This window comes from Sitophilus oryzae, unplaced genomic scaffold (genome assembly GCF_002938485.1).
Source record: "Sitophilus oryzae breed Bouriz unplaced genomic scaffold, Soryzae_2.0 scaffold_1396_pilon_pilon, whole genome shotgun sequence".
Taxonomy (NCBI): Eukaryota; Metazoa; Arthropoda; class Insecta; order Coleoptera; family Curculionidae; genus Sitophilus; species Sitophilus oryzae.
In genome coordinates this window covers 9,878,487-9,897,773 of record NW_022146055.1, presented here as the reverse complement: position 1 = coordinate 9,897,773, position 19,287 = coordinate 9,878,487, and the positions used below count along the sequence as shown (strand labels likewise).

General features: G+C 30.3%; 1 protein-coding gene across 1 annotated transcript; it reads right to left on the bottom strand.

Moving 5' to 3' along the window:
• Positions 1-985: 985 nt before the first annotated feature.
• Positions 986-8,725, bottom strand: LOC115876019 (probable serine/threonine-protein kinase DDB_G0278845). Its single transcript, XM_030891684.1, has 4 exons — positions 8,590-8,725; positions 4,984-5,278; positions 2,714-3,016; positions 986-2,552 (listed from the first exon to the last, which is right to left on the bottom strand). The coding sequence occupies exons 1-4, from the start codon at positions 8,650-8,652 to the stop codon at positions 1,207-1,209; spliced, it is 2,007 nt and encodes a 668-aa protein (XP_030747544.1). The 5' UTR covers positions 8,653-8,725; the 3' UTR covers positions 986-1,206.
• Positions 8,726-19,287: the final 10,562 nt, after the last annotated feature.

Sequence of the window (19,287 nt, the reverse complement as noted above, 5' to 3'; positions counted from 1 at the left end):
GGAGTTTTTTGACATAAGGAATTTGATTTTGATGTCAATATGACTCCTACTTGTAGAGGGCGCCACCTACATTTTTTTTACCGCTTTGAAGAGTAATAACTTTTCGTCCGTACCTGTATAAAACTACGGAGTAAAAAAATATACATCTACGACATTTTTTACGTAAAATAGTCTTTTGGTAAAAATCTCTACGAATAATGGTTTTCAGGATATTTAAAATCGAAATTATCAATACCTGTTTTCATTGACATAAATTAAACATATACCGTATGATCGAATAAAAACGGCGTCTAGTTGGCTGGGAAATGACGATCGATGACATGTCCCATATAAATTTACATATAAAATGACAGCGATCTTCATTTCATAGCCATCGTTGACGCCGTTTTTTCTCGATCATACGGTATTATGTCGACTAAATAATTATTAGACTGAAATCGTAAATTTGAAATGTTTTTGCCAAAAGTTCTACAGAAACTGTTTTATCATCATTTTTTTTGCAGAAAAATTTATGATTAATTTAAAAATCATTTCATTGGATTAGTCAAATAACTATCTACTTAACGTGTTTATTTTTTGTCAATAATGACATGTATTGACTATTTCAATTCTAAATATCTTGAGAACAGTTGCTCGTAGCGATTTTCACCAAGGGATATTTTTTTCCGTAAAAAGACACGGAAATGTATATTTTTTCACTCAGTAGTTTTATACAGGTACGGACGAAAAATTATAACTCTTCAAAACAGTTAAAACACATGTAGGTGGTGCCCCCTACAAATAGGAATCATATTGACATCAAAATCAAATTTCTCATGTCAAAAAACTCCTAGATATCAATTTTCATCCAAATATTTAAGCTACTTCAGAAATTATTTGAAAAAAAATTGAAATAAAATTTAAACTTTAACACCCTGTATCTCCGAAACTAAGCATTTTAGGACATATATTTATAGGAACTCTTTTACTTATTTTTATCTGCAAAATATGGTGCCGAAGTTTCCGAAACACAGTTCGGACCACCCTGTATATAGTAGTTCTTAAAACGATTAAAAGTGATGTATAAAAATAATTATATGTAGGTACTATACTTATGACAAAATGTCTAACTACCATCATTTCTAATTATAACATTTCTGAACTCTGTATATTTAGGAACATTTTATTTCAGTATTTTTTATTCTTATTTATATTTCTTTCTGCTAATTATCTGATACGGTATCCACAGTTAGGACAGAAAGTAGGTCCTGAACATTTGCATCCGCATCCTGTGCAAGAACTAACTGGAGGCCTAAATGGAGGAACATAACCATAAGATTCTTGAGTCCCAATTTTTTCATCTCTTACAGGATATATCAATCCCCCATTAGGTATGTATCTTGCGTACTCAGGCCCTAGTGGGTTAGTAAAATACTCATTAAAATTGGGAGCTAAGAATTCATCTCTGTTTCTTTGGGCTTGTGAAAAAATAGGCAGTACTTTAATATATCTTGGTGATGTAAGTGTTGATTCATGCTCTCGTATTGGAAAAAATGCTCTTCGAATATCGTTTGCCCCTTGCAGTTTTGGACAGTTGTTATCGCATTTTTTAATGAAATTAGCTTGAGCGTCAAAAACATTTGATATTTCTGGTAATTCTAGCTGAGGCTTTGTTCCATCAAAGGGTTCATTGTCAATATTACTTTTAGGATAGTCTAAAACGCTTTCTTCAGTTGGTATTCCAGATTCTTTCTTTAAAGATTTAATCTCATTTGAACGGAAATTGTTATTCTTCGAAGAAATTTTTATATCGTCATTACTTCTTAAATTATCATCATTTTTCGAAAGACCCAACTGCGTTTTTAAAATTTCCAAAATTGGAGCTAAGTATTTCTGAACAAATGCCAAATTGCTTTTTGTATCACCTAATGTATGATCTTTTTCAGTGAAATAGTTCAACAATTCCTCAAAACTTTTCATAAATTTTGGATCTACTTCAGTAGAATTCAGTTCTTTACACTTCTTACACAGACATCCTTCTGAAATGTTTTTAACTTGTATCAGTTTATCAATATCTTCAGAGAGATCTAAACTTTCTGTGGAAGATAAAAGCTCTTTAAACTCTGTAGTTGATATATTTTCATTAAGAGCTGGATAAGAAACTATATTTTCATTGGTATTGTTGCAATTTTTACACTTGTAGGTCATCAGAGCGTTGTTTAAAAGAGTATTTATATTTTCTATGTTTTTCTCGCTCGAAAAATCAAATTCATCGCTTTCTTCTAATTCTCTGGAATCCATATCATTTTCTGGTGTAGTTAAATTACTTTTCATTTCGTGTTCTTTGCCATTGTTATTGAAGTCATCGTTTTCAGAATTCTCCAACACCTTATTTGTCTCGTCTTTAGACTTTTCATTGCTATTAGAATCCAGCGACCTCAAAATTCTCGATTTTATCCTTTGACTGATTAATCCTTGATTAGGTTGACCTTTGATTGTCATTTTTAAATTACTCTCTTCACTATTTGATTCAGTGGATTCGTCATTTTTATCGAAAATATGTTTATATCGATCTAAAAGTATTTAAATTGTAATAAAATTAAAAGTATACAGAATTTTCCAAATTCGACCATCACCACTGAGATCTGGCAACTAACAATAACAAGCAACATTCACATACCGGTCCCAATGGTGAGAGTAGAATTTGAAACATCTATCAGTTAGAATGATTTACCTTTCATCGATAAAGTATTATATTTTTTAAGTAACTTATTCAATATACTCTTGATATTACTCTTGCTAAGTTCTTCCTGTTCCTCCTTATTTTTATCATTGCTGTTGATATCCAGGTTGCTTTTATGATATTCTTGAGGCACATAGGAGTATGGGGACTGATTTCCATAATGAGAATAATAATAATAATTAGGGTATGCGTAGGGTGCAGGTGGTGAATAAGGATAATAATATTGTGGATGACAAGAAGGATGAAAAGTATTATGATTATGTGCGACGTTATTAGAGTCTGCATGAGGGCTTCCTGAAAATTAAAAAAGAGCAAATACAATTTTTAATTATACTCGAAAATTAGAAAAAAAAATACAATTTCAATAGAAGTTGGAATTGTCAGTATTTTCATATGAGCTAATTTATTGAAAGATGCCAAAATATATAAATAAACAATGTGAGGCAATAAGGGTAAATATTTTCAGGGTTGGTAGATCTCGATATAAGAAACATATTTCTCTTTACCGTTTTTCAAATAAATCCAAAATAACCGAGTTATTTTATTTTGAAAATATAAAAAATATGTTTTTTGCATACATTTTGAGAACCACTCGATTTTTTCATTGTTTTCTTTCTTGTAAATTTAATCTACTACCTATGTTGTCATATTATAAAAATAGTATGTTTTTAACTTAAAATTATGTATATAATATAATTAACTTATATTATTAACTTTAAAAAAAATCAATATTTTTTCGAAAAATGCCAAATTTTATTTTTTCGCAAAAACCCCTAATACACCAGTTGGGAGTTGGAACATTTGGTGTTACAACAGCAAAATAAAACACTAAATCACCACAATAAACCAAAACACTTTTACTTTTACACTGTATGCACATTTCGCTAACCATGTTCCATGTTAGCATCATCAGCAGATGATTTAACTCAATAAAAAGAAAAGTTTTAAAAGAGACAGTTTTAATTTTTAATCATCTTCTAATGATGCTAACATGGTTAGCGAGACGTGCGTCCAGTGTAAAAGTAAAAGTGTTTTGGTCTATTGTGGTGATTTAGTGTTTTATTTTGCTGAAATAGGCTACTCCTAAAAATACTTGCACTTATTTAAGACGCACCCTGTATAAAAACGTTATTAATTAAATTTCATAATAACTTAAAGTAAAATTAATTTATGTTTAAACCGAATTGCCAAAAAATCTTCTTAAATATCCAAAAGAAATATATTTAATATACCTAGTATAAAATGTAAATATGTATCTGAATATAATTCACGAATTACCGTCCTTATACCGTATAACCGAAAAAAATCAAGTTAGAGTCAAGTATCAAGAGTCAAGTTGGCTTTGAAAATGCCTATCAAAAAGTTTGTAAAAAACCTGGGTATCAATTTTTAAAAAATTACATAATAATATTAATACACAGTTATACAGGTTTTCAATTCTTTGAAACAGTTTTTATATTCCACTAACATTGACAGCTTTACTATCATCAAGTCAAACCATATGCTTGATTTTTTTCAAAAATGTTTATTTGATTGTTTTTTCTTAGTTTTTATTTAAAAAAACTTCTTGATTCTTGATAATATGGCACATAGCTAGTAGATTAACTTTTGAAAAAAGAAAATTCAGAAAGATTCAGTGGTTCTCAAAATTTTAGCAAAAAATGTTTTTTTAGGGAAATTTTCAAAGTAAATAACTAGGATATTTTGGAATTACATATTTGAAAAACGGTAAAGAGTAAATATCTTTCTTAAATCGAGATCTAAATCCCTGAAAATATTTGCACTTATCTAAGATCCCTTAAAAATTAGATTGTTATACAGCGTGTCTCAGAAATAAGTGCAAGTATTCTAACTGGTAGTACAGTTCAACTCCAGAAACACGCCTATGAGGTTTTTTTCACGATAAAAAATTTTGAAAATTCTAAATTTTTTGAAAAAATTTTTGGAAATTTTTTTAGTTTTTTGTTTAAAAACATAATTTCTTGATAATATGGCAACATAGGTATTAGATTAAATTTACAAGAAAAAAATCCAGAAAAGATCCAGTGGTTCTCAAAATTTTTGAAAAAATATTTTTTTTTTGGAAATTTTCAAACTAAAATAACTCCGTTATTTTGAACTTATTTGAAAAACGATAAAGAGAAAATTTCTTTTATCGAAATCTACCACCCCTTAAAATACTTACACTTATTTCTGGGACACCCTGTATTGTCCTATGAAATAAATAAATCCATATAAAATTTTAATCGTAAAAAACCTACCCACTAAAGGTCTACATTGATGTGGTACTTTCACAATGCTGTTACTTCCTTCTACATTATCTCCACCAAACCTAAGCATAACTTGAGCGTTGGCCACATTCCGATCTGATGCTTTGATATTTTTTCGTGTTGGATTTTCTGTTGTTGTTGGAGTTACACCTGCAGGTGAAGCAGTTGTAGGTTCACAGGGATCAAAATCGGCCCTTTCCAAAATCTCCAAATGATCGAAATTTACTTTTCTCATATCTTTGGGTGTTCGGAATATCTTAGAGAAGTCACATTCTGCTTGAGTGATCTTAAATGTAAAACATAAATAAATTCAACAACTGATCAGGAGAGAGATGTACATAAGTCCCCCACTGAATAATTTAATTCTTTTGCAGTTTTTTACAAGACTGTAAAATACAGTCTTATAAGAACTATATTTTTTAGAATGACTTGAATGTAACTAAAACACTAATTCTCTACAATACACCAAAACACATTTACTTCTAAACACTTTTAAAACTAAAAAATAATTTAAAATATACAGAGTGGTCCGAATTGTATTCCGAAAACTTCAGCAGCATATTCTGCAGATAAAAATAAGTATAAAAGTTAGTATAAATGAATGTCCTAAAATGCTTTGATTCGGGGATACAGAGTGTAGAAGTTTCATTTTTATTTCGATTTTGTCCAAATAATTTCTGAAGTGACGTCAATATTTTAGATGAAAATTGGTGTCTGGATGTTTTTTACATGATAAATTTGATTTTGATGTCAATATGACTCCTACTTGTAGAGAGCGCCACCTACATGTGTTTTAACTGTTTTGCAGCGTAATAACTTTTCGTCCGTACCTATATAAAACTACTCAGTGAAAAAATATACATGTCTGTGATTTTTTGCGTAAAAAATGTCTCTTAGTAAAAATCGCTACGAGCAACCGTTCTCCAGATATTTTTTGGAATAGTCAATACTTGTCATTATTGACAAAAAATAAACACGTTGAGTAGATAGTTATTTGACCTGAAATAATAAATTTGAGAATTTTTTTAATCAATCAAAAATTTTCATCCAAATAATGATGTTACTTCATGAATTAAGTAATTTAAGGCATACATTTATACATTTATACGAACTTTTTACTTATTTTTATCTGCAGAATATGCTGCCGAAGTTTCCGGAATACAGTTTGGACCACCCTGTATAAACTTAAATTTTAATCATCTGCTCATGATGCTAACATCGTTAGCGAGATGCGCGTCCAGTGTTTAAAAGTAAAAGTGTTTTGGTGTATTGTGGTTAATTATTGTTTTATTCTACTATTGTAATAGCTAAAGTAACAACCCCCCAACTGTAATCAACAACGGGTCTCCTACAAGACATCCAGCCACGTCAGATACATTGTTTTTTGATACTCTGTATATATAGAGGGTGATCCGAACTGTATTCGGGAAACTTCGGCAGCATATTCTGCAGATAAAAATACTAGATACAGGGTGTAAGTTTTATTTTTATTTCGATTTTTTTCAAATAATTTTATAAATTTTCATGTCAATATGACTCCTATTTGTATAGGTCGCCTTTTACACATTTTTTAACTGGTTTGAAGAGTAATAACTTTTCGTTCGTACCTGTATAAAACGACTGAGTAAAAAAATATAAATTTACAACATTTTTTACGTAAAAAAGATTTCTTGGTAAAATTCAATACGAGTAATGGTTGTCGAGATATTTGAAGTCGAAATTATCAATACCTGACATAATTGACATCAATTCAACATGTTGCCTAAATAGTTATTAGACTGATATAATACATTTGAAATGATTTTTATGACAAAAGGTTCAACAGAAACTGTTTAATCATAATTCTTGCATAGAAAAAGTATGATAAGTTTTAAAAAATAAAAAGTTCCTTTGTCATTTGTCAACTATCTACTCAGCATAGTTTTGTCAATAACATGTATTGACTATTTCCATTCTAAATATCTGGAGAACGGTTGCTCATACCGATTTTTACCAAGTGACATTTTTTACGAAAAAAATAACTATATACATATATGTATATTTTTTACTCACTAGGTTCATACAAGTACGAACGAAAAGTTATTACACCTCAATTAGGAGTCATATTGAGTCAAATATTGACTCTATACAGGGTGTCCCAGAAATAAATGCAAGTATTTTAAGGGGTGGTAGATCTCAATAAAAGAAACATATTTTCTCTTTATCGTTTTTCAAATAAGTCCAAAATAACGGAGATATTTTACTTTGAAAATTTCAAAAAAATTATTTTTTGCTAAAATTTTGAGAACCACTGGATATTTTCTGGATTTTCTTTCTTGTAAATTTAATCTAATACCTATGTTGCCATATTATCAGGAAATTATCTTTTATTAAATTATTTATAAATAATTTTTTAATTTTTTTTTTTAATTTTTTCAATGTTTTTTTTTAATTTTCAATTTCTTTTTTCGCGATAAAGCCTCATAGGCGTGTTTCTGGGATTGAACTATACTACCAGTTAAAATACTTGCACTTATTTCTGGGACACCCTGTCTAGTTCAGAAATTATTTGGTAAAAACCGAATTAATAATGAAACTTCTACACCCGAAGCATTTTAACACTTCAGGTCATAAATTTATAGGAACTTATTTATTTATTTTTATCTGCAAAATATGCTGCCGAAGTTTCCCGAATACAATTCGAACCACTCTGTATACGTATAAAAACAATAAATTGCTAAATTGAGTCTTTATTTAATAATAATGTTCAATACCTACTACTTATTTTTGGAATCACAATAAGCTCATTAGGGACAATTTACGTCTATACAAAAGTGCCTCGTTTGTCCGTTAGGGCATCAAAGTTTAAAAAAATAAACACATTTTTAAGGTATTTTAAGAACATTCGTTCTGAGTTGAATGAGATTTGGGATGTCTATATTTTGCTAAGAGATTTAACATTTGACTTTCACAAAAATCAAAAAAAAGCACGAAAAGTGTAAAAACTATCCCCACCCCTATATAAATTTCAATAGAAATATTTTCTAACCCCACCGACGACTGATTTTTTTTCGCAAAATGGTCCTTCTACTATTTAGTAAATTTTTGTCTAAGAAAACGCTACCGTGCGGATTCTTTTGAGAAAAAAATGTTTTTTCGAAGCTGATTTTCAGAAAATATTTCCTGTTACATGAAGTTATGTAGGCTCATAGAATGGCCTAAATACTTTTTCTTTTTTTTGTGAAAGTCAAATGTTAAAGCAAAGCGCCCCAAATCTCATTCAAAACGGATTATATCGATTATTAGAATATCTTAAAAATGTGTTTATTTTCCTAAAGTTTGATGCCCTCTAGCCTTCCTCTAGTAAACGAAGCACATTTGTATAGAGATAAACTATGTCTAATGAGCCTATTTTGATTCCAAATTTAAGTACTAGATCTATGCCCATGGAATATTGGGATACCCTGTATTTTACCCTACATAAAACAACATAAACTTAAAAAAATAAGAATAAAATAAAACTTTTTAAAAAAAATTATTTTCATATATTCAATGCGTACATTTCTTGTACAACAGAAACATACGATTTACTTTTAGTATTTAGAATTATAGTCTCACCTTAATAAGTACAGCACCCACAAAACACAACAACTGTATTTTTCTATATTCCTTTAATGTCATTATCACTATCTTACACAAAACTACTTGGACTACTTATTAACACTATTGCTAACAATTTCTAATATTTATAACCTGCCAAACTCTAAAAGTATTTACAAAATTTATTAATCACGTTTTGTTTAAGTTGAAAGTTTAATGACTACCTTCGCGACATTGATGTTTAAAATTAAACACAAATAATGTGCTGACAATGCATCTTAATATTTTGTTACAATGACTTCTAGCAATATTAATATATCTATATAATATATTTATGTTCAATCAAAATTATTAATTGAAAATTTAATCTTGATGAAAATGTAAATGCAGGGTGTCCCAGAAATAAGTGCAAGTATTTTAAAGGGTGGTAGATATCGATAAAAGAAGCATATTTTCTCTTTGTCGTTTTTCAAATAAGCTCAAAATAACGGAGATATTTTACTTAGAAAATTAAAAAAAATATATTTTTTGTTAAAATTTTGAGAACCACTGACTCTTTTTTGGATTTTCTTTCATGTAAATTTAATTTAATACCTATGTTGGCATATTATCAAGAAATTATGTTTTTTCACTAAAAACTGAAAAAGAAATCCAAAAAAATTTTCAAAAAATCTCGAATTTTCAAAAAATGTTATTCGCGAAAAAACCTCATTGGCGTGTTTCTGGGGTTGAACTTGACACCTTGTATATTTCTCAAAATGATCTGTATATCTCAATAGAATCAATCTTATTGAGAGTCAACATTGTAAAAAATACGAAAAAAAATAATTCCGAGCATAATGCAAGTACTACAAGTTAAAAAAGTGTTTACCCAATATAATACAATATTTCTGTTTAAAGGGTCCCACAGAAGCCCAGTTTTATCGCTCAGGCCGCCTATGCAAACGGTATGTGGATAATTCCGACCGACTGACTGTACAAGAATGTACTGTGTATACTGAATTCGGCCTGTGCGAATTTATTCGAAGCCTGAACATATGTATGTTCGTTCATTTTTTCAGTTTGATTATATTTTCAATCCGTAGATTAGATATTTTCAGTCTATTATTAAATGAAAACAAAATGTCGATTTGTAATAAACAGTTCTATACCAATGTATTGAACTATATAAAATCGTGCCATGTGACAGGAATAAAAAAGCCGCAGCTTATGAACACTTCATACTGTAGAACAACTAAAGCAAACTAAAGGCAATGGGTCAACTTTCGTTTAGCTAAAATCAGTTATAAGAAAAAAAAAATTTGTCTTTAAAAAGCTACTGTGAACCACGCAAAACACAAATTTTCCTGCGGATATGCGTATATTTCCAAATTTCACGCTTTAGAATAACTGAAACCTGCTATAAAAAAATACATTTTGCGTTTAATTTTTAATATTTTTCTGAACATAATATAAACACAAAAATTTTCCTGCGGAAATAAGCTGTTTTCATTTTCTAAGAAAATTTACTAGACTTTAGAATAGCTGAAATCAGTTATATAAAAAATTAATATATTTTTGCCTTTTAGAAGCATTCACGAATTGAGGAATACAAAAATTTTCCTGCGGAAATAAACTGTATCCATTTTCTGAGGAAATTTAATAGACTTTAGAATAGCCGAAATCAGTTATATAAAAAATAAATATATTTTTGCCTTTTAGAAGCGTTTACAAACTCAGGAAAATAAAAAATTTCCTGTGGAAATGCTTAATTTTTATTTTCCATTTTGTTTCTTATTGTATTATCGGGTCTTGTCACGAATTTAGCTTTTTTTGCAGAAAGTCCTATGTTTATAGAACAGTTTAAAAGAAAAAAATCCTTGGATGAAGCACTTTTGAACGAAAAAAAAAACATTTAATAGTGTCTAAAATGCTAACCAATCTAATAATATTTTTACAAAATCACAGTTAATTATTAAAATATAAAAACCACAGCTTAACACCCTCCACAAAGAAAAGCTAACCAAAGCAACCCAAATCCTGACGAATCTAATAATATTTTTGCAAAATTACAGTTAATTATTAAAATATAAAAACCACAGTTTAAGACCCTCCACAAAGAAAAGCCAACCAAAGCAACGCAAATGCTAACCAATCTAATATTTTTGCAAAATCACAGTTAATTATTAAAATATAAAAGAAAACTGCATGATCCAATGATTTTTTGTTTTGAATCAGCCCTATTTACGTAAAGCTTTAATAAAAAACAAGAATAAGTGCAATATGCCGAAGTACTTATAGTTTACAAAAACTTATATTATCTATTCTACAAGAATTATTATTCCTCCAAAATATGTTTTACCCCAACCAGCACCCCTATTCGCTCCCGGAGAAAGTTGAGCCAAGGCAATTTATTTAGGAAAATAGAGTTTTAGCAATTTAGTTCTGTTACAGTCTTTTACAAGATTGTAAAATACCGTCTTATAAGAACTATATTTTTTAGAATGGCTTGAATGTAACTAAAACACTAATTCACCACAATACACCAAAACATATTTACTTCTAAACACTTTTAAAACTAAAAAGTAATTTATTTGCATGAAGTTTTCTTGAGCCATTTCATAACTATAAATCATTCATCCTTTCTTGGGTTGAGAAATGAGAGTTGTTCATTAAATAAGTAAATTTAGTTTTATTTAAAACATATTGACGTTTCAACCTTAACGCTGTGGCATCTTGAAAAGTTTTTATTGTCTTGAGATTTTTATTTTATTTTTTTAGCACTTTGGATATTCGTGCTATTCGACAGGTCTTGCTTTAATAATACTTAATGGCTTTTTTATCCTTAACATACAGTAAATTATTAAAGCAAGATCTGTCGAATAGCACGAATATCCAAAGTGCTGACAAAACAAAATATAATCTCAAGATAATAAAAACTTTTGAAGATGCCCCAAAGTTAAGTGGGAAATGTCAAAATGTTTTAAAGAAAACTAAAGTTATTAAAAAGATTAATAATTTAAGAAATTATTTTAGAAAAAAGACAGTGGCGGAATAAGGGGGGGGGGGGCAGAAGGGGCGGTCCGCCCCGGGCCACGTCTTTTAGGGGGCCTCCAAATCTTAATAATTAATTTTTTATTCAACTGACAAACAAGGCCAATATGTGTTCAGTAGTTATGAAGCAGTTTGTAGGTGGAGTATGCAAACCATACATATACGCCAACTATAAACAGTATAAATGGAAGCAGATATTTATTTAATTATCAAGCCCCAGTAATTGCCAATGGCATTTTCTATTTAGGAAATTAAATAAAGGGATGATTTTCTTTGTTTAAAATATGGAATAATAATTATTTTTTATATATTTTGAGACTGAATTTATTTATTTTAGCTTTTAAGTTATTTTTCAATGGTTTCATTATTTATTTTTACTGAATAAACATTTTACAACCAATGCACAACATAACTTGTATTCTAGCTTCTTTACCGATGACGAGCAGTGAAGTCTTTAGTAAAACGGGAGCCACGGGCCTGAGACAGCGAAGGGGTACACAGGGACAGCGTAGAAGTATATCATTATCTCAACAGACCGGTTCAACTCACGATAATTTAGGGTAAAACTGCGCAAACTGGCTTGTGCAGTTAAAACTAAAATATATAGAAAATGTAACTGCCATGTGACCGCCTCCTATACCGGGTGTTTTTCAAAAGTAGCTCACCCCTATAAACTATAAAGGAAGTGACCGACAATAATTGAATTCCGTCAATCAATCTCACAGACCAACATACCAGATCTATGTTTTTTGTCTGAAAAAATAAAAAAGGCAAGACCGATTTTCTTTTACTTTTTGATAGAATTGGAGCCATGTGTATCTATAGAAAACAAAATTCAACTAATGATTACAGATAGATTTCGATGATTACAGAAATTTCGATGACTCAACCGTTGGGTTTAGAGGATCTCCAGCAAATAATAAATAAGATAGGGGACATGGGAAATCGTTTCAGTCTTAAAATCAACGCTGCCAAGACCAAACTTATGGTAATAGGACGCCAGCCTACAATCAACACCGCATTGACCGTGGATGGGAATATTACAGAGCGAGTTCCACGATTTAAATATCTGGGTGCCATGATCAATGAACGATGGGACTGCGATGAGGAAGTTAAACTTATTACGAATTCAACATTTTTTAAACTTAAAAACTTCCTATTAGCACGCAGTCTCCCGCTAACACTTAGACCACGGGTAGTGAAATGCTACATATGGCCCATCTTACTATACGGTGCAGAAACCTGGTCTCTCAAGGCTAGAACCCTGAACCGCATCGAAGCTTTCGAAATGTGGACTCTCCGGAGACTCTTACGTGTGCCATGGACCGCACATGCCACCAACGAAGAAGTTTTAAGAACTGCAGGCTATGAACGAGAAATGCTTAATATAGTTAAAGAAAGGAAAGTCTCATACTTCGGCTATATCCTTAGAGGAAACAAATATTACATTCCTAAGCTAATTCTACAAGGAAAAATAGAGGGACGGCGAGGCCCAGGAAGAAAATAACATTCCTGGCTAAGAAACATACGGGATTGGTGTAACATCAGCGACGCAGCCACAATATTTCGAAGAGCCGAAAACGGCAGTTTACACATTGTATGAAGAGTACAGACAATCGCCAACGTGCGGCTAAGCACAAGGCACAGGAAGAAGAAGAATACAGGGTGGCGCCTGTCACTCTAGTTTCAAATTTAGAATATTTTTTTTTGTAAACAAAAATGTCAAAAGTTGACATGATATTCATTCTATTCAGAGTGTCATTTTCAATCGAATAAAGTAAAAAAATAGTGAAGATGCCATTTAAAAATCAAAAGTGGTAGTCATTTCCGGTAAAATCGGAAGTGACACAAACAATTGAATGCGTCAATCAATCCTAATTTACGTCATATACTGGCATAAAAAATTTGTTTTTTTTATCTGAAAAAATAAAAAAGTTATAGGGGTGAGCCACTTTTGAGGGCACCCGGTATATCAATTGGGGAAAAATAATATTTCATATTATAATTTTGTACATAAATGTCACCTAGACATGTCCTTACAATAAACATTAGTAATTATATCAATTAAATGTATATCAAAAAAATGTATCGATGTAACGTAAGATTCAAGGTGAAGTTCGTCGCAAGCATAGGCGATGAAAAATTGCCAATCTTCCACTTACTCTACAGACCGCAATGACTGGTCAATATGGAAGAAAGAGATCGCCAGCCTACAATCAACACCCCGCATTGACCGTGGATGGGAATATTACAGAGCGAGTTCCACGATTTAAATATCTGGGTGCCATGATCAATGAACGATGGGACTGCGATGAGGAAGTTAAACTTATTACGAATTCAACATTTTTAAACTTAAAAACTTCCTATTAGCACGCAGTCTCCCGCTAACACTTAGACCACGGGTAGTGAAATGCTACATATGGCCCATCTTACTATACGGTGCAGAAACCTGGTCTCAAGGCTAGAACCCTGAACCGCATCGAAGCTTTCGAAATGTGGACTCTCCGGAGATTTACGTGTGCGTGCCATGGACCGCACATGCCACCAACGAAGAAGTTTTAAGAACTGCAGGCTATGAACGAGAAATGCTTAATATAGTTAAAGAAAGGAAAGTCTCATACCTCGGCCATATCTTTAGAGGAGACAAATATTACATTCCTAAGCTGATTCTACAAGGAAAAATAAAGGGACGGCGAGGCCCAGGAAGAAAACAACATTCCTGGCTAAGAAACATACGGGATTGGTGTAACATCAGCGACGCAGCCACCATATTTCGAAGAGCCGAAAACGGCACTATACACATTGGATGAAGAGTACAAACAATCGCCAACGTACGGCTAAGCACAAGGCACAGGAAGAAGAAGAACCGTTAGGTCAACCAAGTTGGACGTGTGCGTGTGTCGCATTAATACATTTTTATCGATATCAGTTAGTTAATTTTTAATTATTTTCATACTATGTGCAAGTCTGAAACAATCTTCTATTGTCTATAAAGAATCTTCTATTTTATAAAGGCTGTATAAACAGCTATGTGATAATTTTTATAGGATACTTCAATTCATATAACGTGCTATATGACCGTAATATGATAGCTTTACAACCAAAAAAGGCCCATTTTTATACAACCGTTTAGTAGTATACAAGTTCTATAAAAAGGGTATACAACTCTTATGCAACTATTTTACACAGCGTTATATGACTATTATAAAACTAGTTTTATTGTGTATTACGTGGTCACATCTAAGAAACAGAACAATAAAAACATTTGATCATTTAGCGAGGTACAAGAGTATTTTATTTTTTACCGAAGAAAGGAGCCAATTATATTTTAAGCGTGTCGTAAAATGAATCTAGAGGATGTGGATTGTTAAAAAGGAGACTTTACTCGACAATGAAAATGGCGGGTAGAGCCAGAAGGTACAACCAATATGTAATATAAAAAATCATTAATAGGGTTTGAAAAGTAGGGACAATTTTTCTTGCGCCGAAAATTTTACTCGTAGATTGTAGGTATGTATTTGGCAAAAAATTAAAGCGCTTTAATTTCGATTAAGGTTTACATATAAATTTAAACAATAAAATAAAATAGAATTTTCAAAAATTCTTGTTTTTAATTTAATTAAACACTTTATTACTGTATGTGGAAATTTTATCACAAAATAGTTCCCAAAAATAACATTTCACAATTTATTTTGATGTTTTTAATTTTGCTTCATATAATGGCGGCCATAGCCCATACAAAAATTCTGCCTTAAACATGGCGGATTATAATGCAACCATTTTATTATAAATGAATCCCTTAAATAAGTCTTTGTTGTAAATTAAAACGGTATAGGATCTATCATTACGCAGAATTTCCAGGCACTATAGAACTATTTTGGACATATTGAGATTTGTGACAAATAGATGTTACCAAATCTCATTTGATTAGTATTTAAACTAACAAACATGATTAGATTTTCATGGATTAATGCACGCAATGCATTTCATGCGTGCTCGACGAGTGAGCGGCAACCTAAGGACTTGGAAAAACAACAATAAAACAATACAAACATTACTACAGTAAAACTTTTACATCAACGTGGCAACAATGCTTTGAAGAAGCCAGACAACCCGAAAATTTCAAAATATTTAAAAAAACCAAATAAATTATGCTTGTCCAAGCGTTTTTCCGAAAGATTAACCGTTTCTTAAATAACAAATATTGTAATATTTGAGGGGCATTTTCACCCTCTTGGAATTTGAGATTCGAGAAACCCCTCCTTATCGAACCTCTAAACCCCACAGTCAATCCGTTTGCCAAAAATCAGCTTTAAACGTCAAGCAGTTTAAGCAGAATCGTGATTACTCAATGGTCATATTTTATGAAACACCCTGTATAAATTTATAAAAAATCTTAAAATATGCAAAACAACAAAATAAAATATACGTGTTTAAGAGTTTTCCGAATAACTCACCGGTTTTTAAATAAAAAATAATTTAATATTTGAGGGATAGTTTCACCCCCTTAGAATTCGAGTTTCGAAAAATCCCTTCTTATCGAACCTCTACATCCTAAAGTCAATCTGTTTTCCAAAAATCAGCTTTTTACGTCAAGCGCTTTAAGCAGGGTTGTAATTAATCAATGACCAGATTTTTCAAAACACCCTGTATACATTTTTAAAAATCTTAAAATATGTAAAAAAAACAAAATAAAATATACGTGTTTAAGCGTTTTTTCGGAAACTTGACCGTTTTTTAAATAAAAAATATTGTTTTATTTGAGGGGTGGTTTCGCCCTCTTGGAACTGGAATTTCGAAAAATCCCTTCTTATCGAACCTCTACACCCTAGAATCAACCTGTATGCCAAAATTGAGCTTCTTACGTTGAGTGGTTTGAGCAGGATCGTGATTAATCAGTATGTCAGTCACTTAAGGATTTTATATATTAGTATAGATTTATTTTTATTTCTTATTTTTTAATAACTTTAATTATTTTATTAGACTACATTTTAGTTTACTGCTGAAGATTAGAATAGAAAAATCGAAATGTCGACAAAATTCAAAATTAAGAACTACTAATAAATGTCTGAGCAAAGAAATTACTTAAAAAAGCAGGCTTTTTATGCAAATATGTTTGAATTTTGTAACAGGTTGAATTAGATACCAAGTATCAAATCAATCGAAGTTACAAATTGACTTATAAAATACCTGCAATTTGAAGTTGAAATCGTATATATAAACATATTTGATATTGATATTCCAATTATTTTATGTAATAGATTTGCATGTATACAAAATTACCAAAGTCAAGTTCATTAACAATGATTATGCTGAATGGTAGATTTAAGTCGAATGTTTAGGACAATTACCTACCTTTATGCGATTAGTCTTGATATGTTCAATAAAATTAATATATAGGATTAAACAATATTATTTAATATAACCTATTTTAGTTAAAAATGTTTTATTAAAAAGAATTATTATACATAAATATTAAAAATTATAATACAAATAATACAAACAAGTTATAGAATTAATGTTGTTTCCCTTTATTTTTCCAATGTTTCAATATCAATGAACACGCATCAACGCCTAAAACAAAAGAGAAAATATCTATCTGATTTTGAATGTCTATATGGAAAAAATAAAGAAAGACAACAAAGTCTACCCTATAAAATATAATTTAGATTCATTTTGTACAAAGCTATTATATATTTTGTAACATGCAGATATATTAATTATACTATTTGTGTTTCTTCTTTATTTTTTCCATTATATTATACTTATTTTAAATAATATCACAGACGCAAATAATTACAAAATATACATATATATCGTACATTTGCTGCAAAAAAAAACTCTCGTTGGTGTTCAATAGTTAATATTCAAAAATAGCAGTAAACCACTGATTATTTTTGTGTTAGTTAATAAAAACAACACTGTCATTATAAAAATACTCATTTAAAAAAGTAATTTACTCAAAACCAAAATCTATGAAAATTCCAATTTTCCACTTAATTTTTTTGTAACAAATAAACGATATAAATGACCAAAAGTTTTATTACCAAGCGGCTTATATCAATTAAATGAATTCATGAACAATTTCCCAAATAATCTCATCATATAAAGCACTCTTAATTTAAAACTTTTTGATCATACTGTATATTGATATATAGAAAAAGGTGTCAATTTACTCTATATTACGCTTAAAAGATATAAATAGTGAAGTGAGTTCAGAACATTGCTTTAAAGAAAACCCTTCTTCATATCATATTATATACTGCTTTAAAAAAGTATTTTGTAATTTTTTCATTAAGTTTTAAAATATCCTTTTAACTAATTTCATCGCTTTTCTTAGGTAGAAGATGTCTCCTATCTAAAGATTTTTGTAAAACATTGTCGCGTCTCTTTTTAATACTAGCAATTATCTCTTTAATATCCATCCTAGAATTGATTTTTGGTTTATTAATAATATTTGTACTTGAAACTTCAACGGTACCTAGAAGTTCATTCAATTCGTTTCCACATTCCTCAAACCTTTTTTGTAAGTCGAAGAGAATTTTCAGTTCTTTCTTAACTTTGTAGTTCTTTTTTAATTTCTTATTAATATCCTTAATCGTGTCCATCTGCAGTTTTTCTAGATTGTTCATTTCCCATATAGTTTTAGCAACTTTCTCTATCTCAGCGTCATTGTCATGTGCAACCAATAGCTTCTTCAGTTTATTTAAAATATCAATATTGTGCTGCCCTTCTCTATCTCTATCTTTACCTAAGTTTTTTACCAAGTCGTTTCGTGTTTTGGCGTTGACAAAATTTAGCTCTGACAAATAATCAACATACTTTATTTCCTTTTTCGTGTTTAGTTTTGTTCTCATTTTCATGTTTTGTTCGAAGTCGTCAATGACACTTGTGATAAGGCATTGGAGCTTTTTTAATCTAATTAAACTATGAACTAAATTTCTTCTCACAAATTCATTATCACACTTTTTCAAAGTTTCAGCAATAATATGTACAGTCGAGTCTTTAAGGTGTTGCAAGTCTTTAAATTTACTCAAGAGTCCTATTTGTGCATGCATGTCATCGGCTTTGTTATCAATTAAAATGCGTTTCCAATCTTGTTCAACAGAATGCTTAACGTACTGAATTTTTATAAGGTTCTCAAATATTTCATCATAATCTTCTGCGTTCAGATGTACTAATTGATCTATTTCTTCTAATAAAGATGAAATTCTGTCTCTAACTATCTGCTGAGGTACTAGATTATTTTGAACGCTACCAACCACTTCAGAATTTTCTTTTGCCCTCGATATCAGCATGTCTATTTTCATGCTAGTTTCTTCAGTTGACTTGGGAGAACTTGGTGCGGAGTTTTTTAATATTCCTGATCTTGGACGTAAAAAAAGTGGACGCTTGAATCCTTTGTATTCCATAAAAGGTAAACCTTTATTATCAATAATAATTCTAGGTTTAACTTTTTTTACAATAATTTGTTTTTTCTTTGGTTTAATTTCAAAATTATTTTCTAAGCTCCCTTCATACGTCGCAGGTATATTATTTGGAGTTTGAGGAATGGACTGCGTTTTAGCCCAATAATCATTAACTCTATTGTAGTAATCTTGTACAGGTTTGAGATAATCGTGTTCTTCTTCTAACTGTTGAGTAAGATATTCTTGGACTTGATCTTGTATTTCCTCATCATTG